This window comes from Penaeus monodon, chromosome 29 (genome assembly GCF_015228065.2).
Source record: "Penaeus monodon isolate SGIC_2016 chromosome 29, NSTDA_Pmon_1, whole genome shotgun sequence".
Classification (NCBI taxonomy): domain Eukaryota; kingdom Metazoa; phylum Arthropoda; class Malacostraca; order Decapoda; family Penaeidae; genus Penaeus; species Penaeus monodon.
The window spans coordinates 4,597,604-4,598,011 of record NC_051414.1 but is presented as its reverse complement, the minus strand read 5'-3'; the positions used below and the strand labels follow the sequence as shown (position 1 = coordinate 4,598,011).

General features: G+C 63.7%; 1 protein-coding gene across 1 annotated transcript in view; it reads right to left on the bottom strand.

Moving 5' to 3' along the window:
• Positions 1-408, bottom strand: part of LOC119591626 (nephrin-like) — a 125,992-nt gene that overhangs the window by 3,102 nt on the left and 122,482 nt on the right. Inside the window, exon 11 of the mRNA XM_037940379.1 lies at positions 12-277. Within this exon, the coding sequence (XP_037796307.1) occupies positions 12-277 (266 nt within the window). The remainder of the gene's footprint in view (positions 1-11; positions 278-408) is intronic.

The following is a 408-nucleotide window of genomic DNA, read 5'->3' as shown; positions in this document are numbered from 1 at the left end:
TTGAGCCGAACCGCATCGATCTCCTGGGGTTTGCTGGGGCCCTTGTCGTTAACGGCGGTGACGGTGATGACGTAATCCTGGCCCGGCGTGAGGCCCCCGACGTGGAACCTGGGGGCGTCCTCGACCATCGTGGTGACCAGGGCGTTGGTGGGGGACGCGAACACCCGCGCCTCGAACCGCTGGGGGAGACCGCCGTCACTGCCTGGCGAACACTCCACCTCCAGCGTCTCCACCGTCAGGTTGACTAGCTTGCAGTTCGCCACGCTGTCGGGGGGTCCTGGGGCCGGGGGGCGGGGGAGAGACGAAGGGGGAGGCGGTGAGCATATGGTGGAAATCGCAGGAAGGAGGATAAAGATGGCACGGATCAATCAGTGTGGAAGTTGATGGAGTTAGAAAGGGGAGAAGATC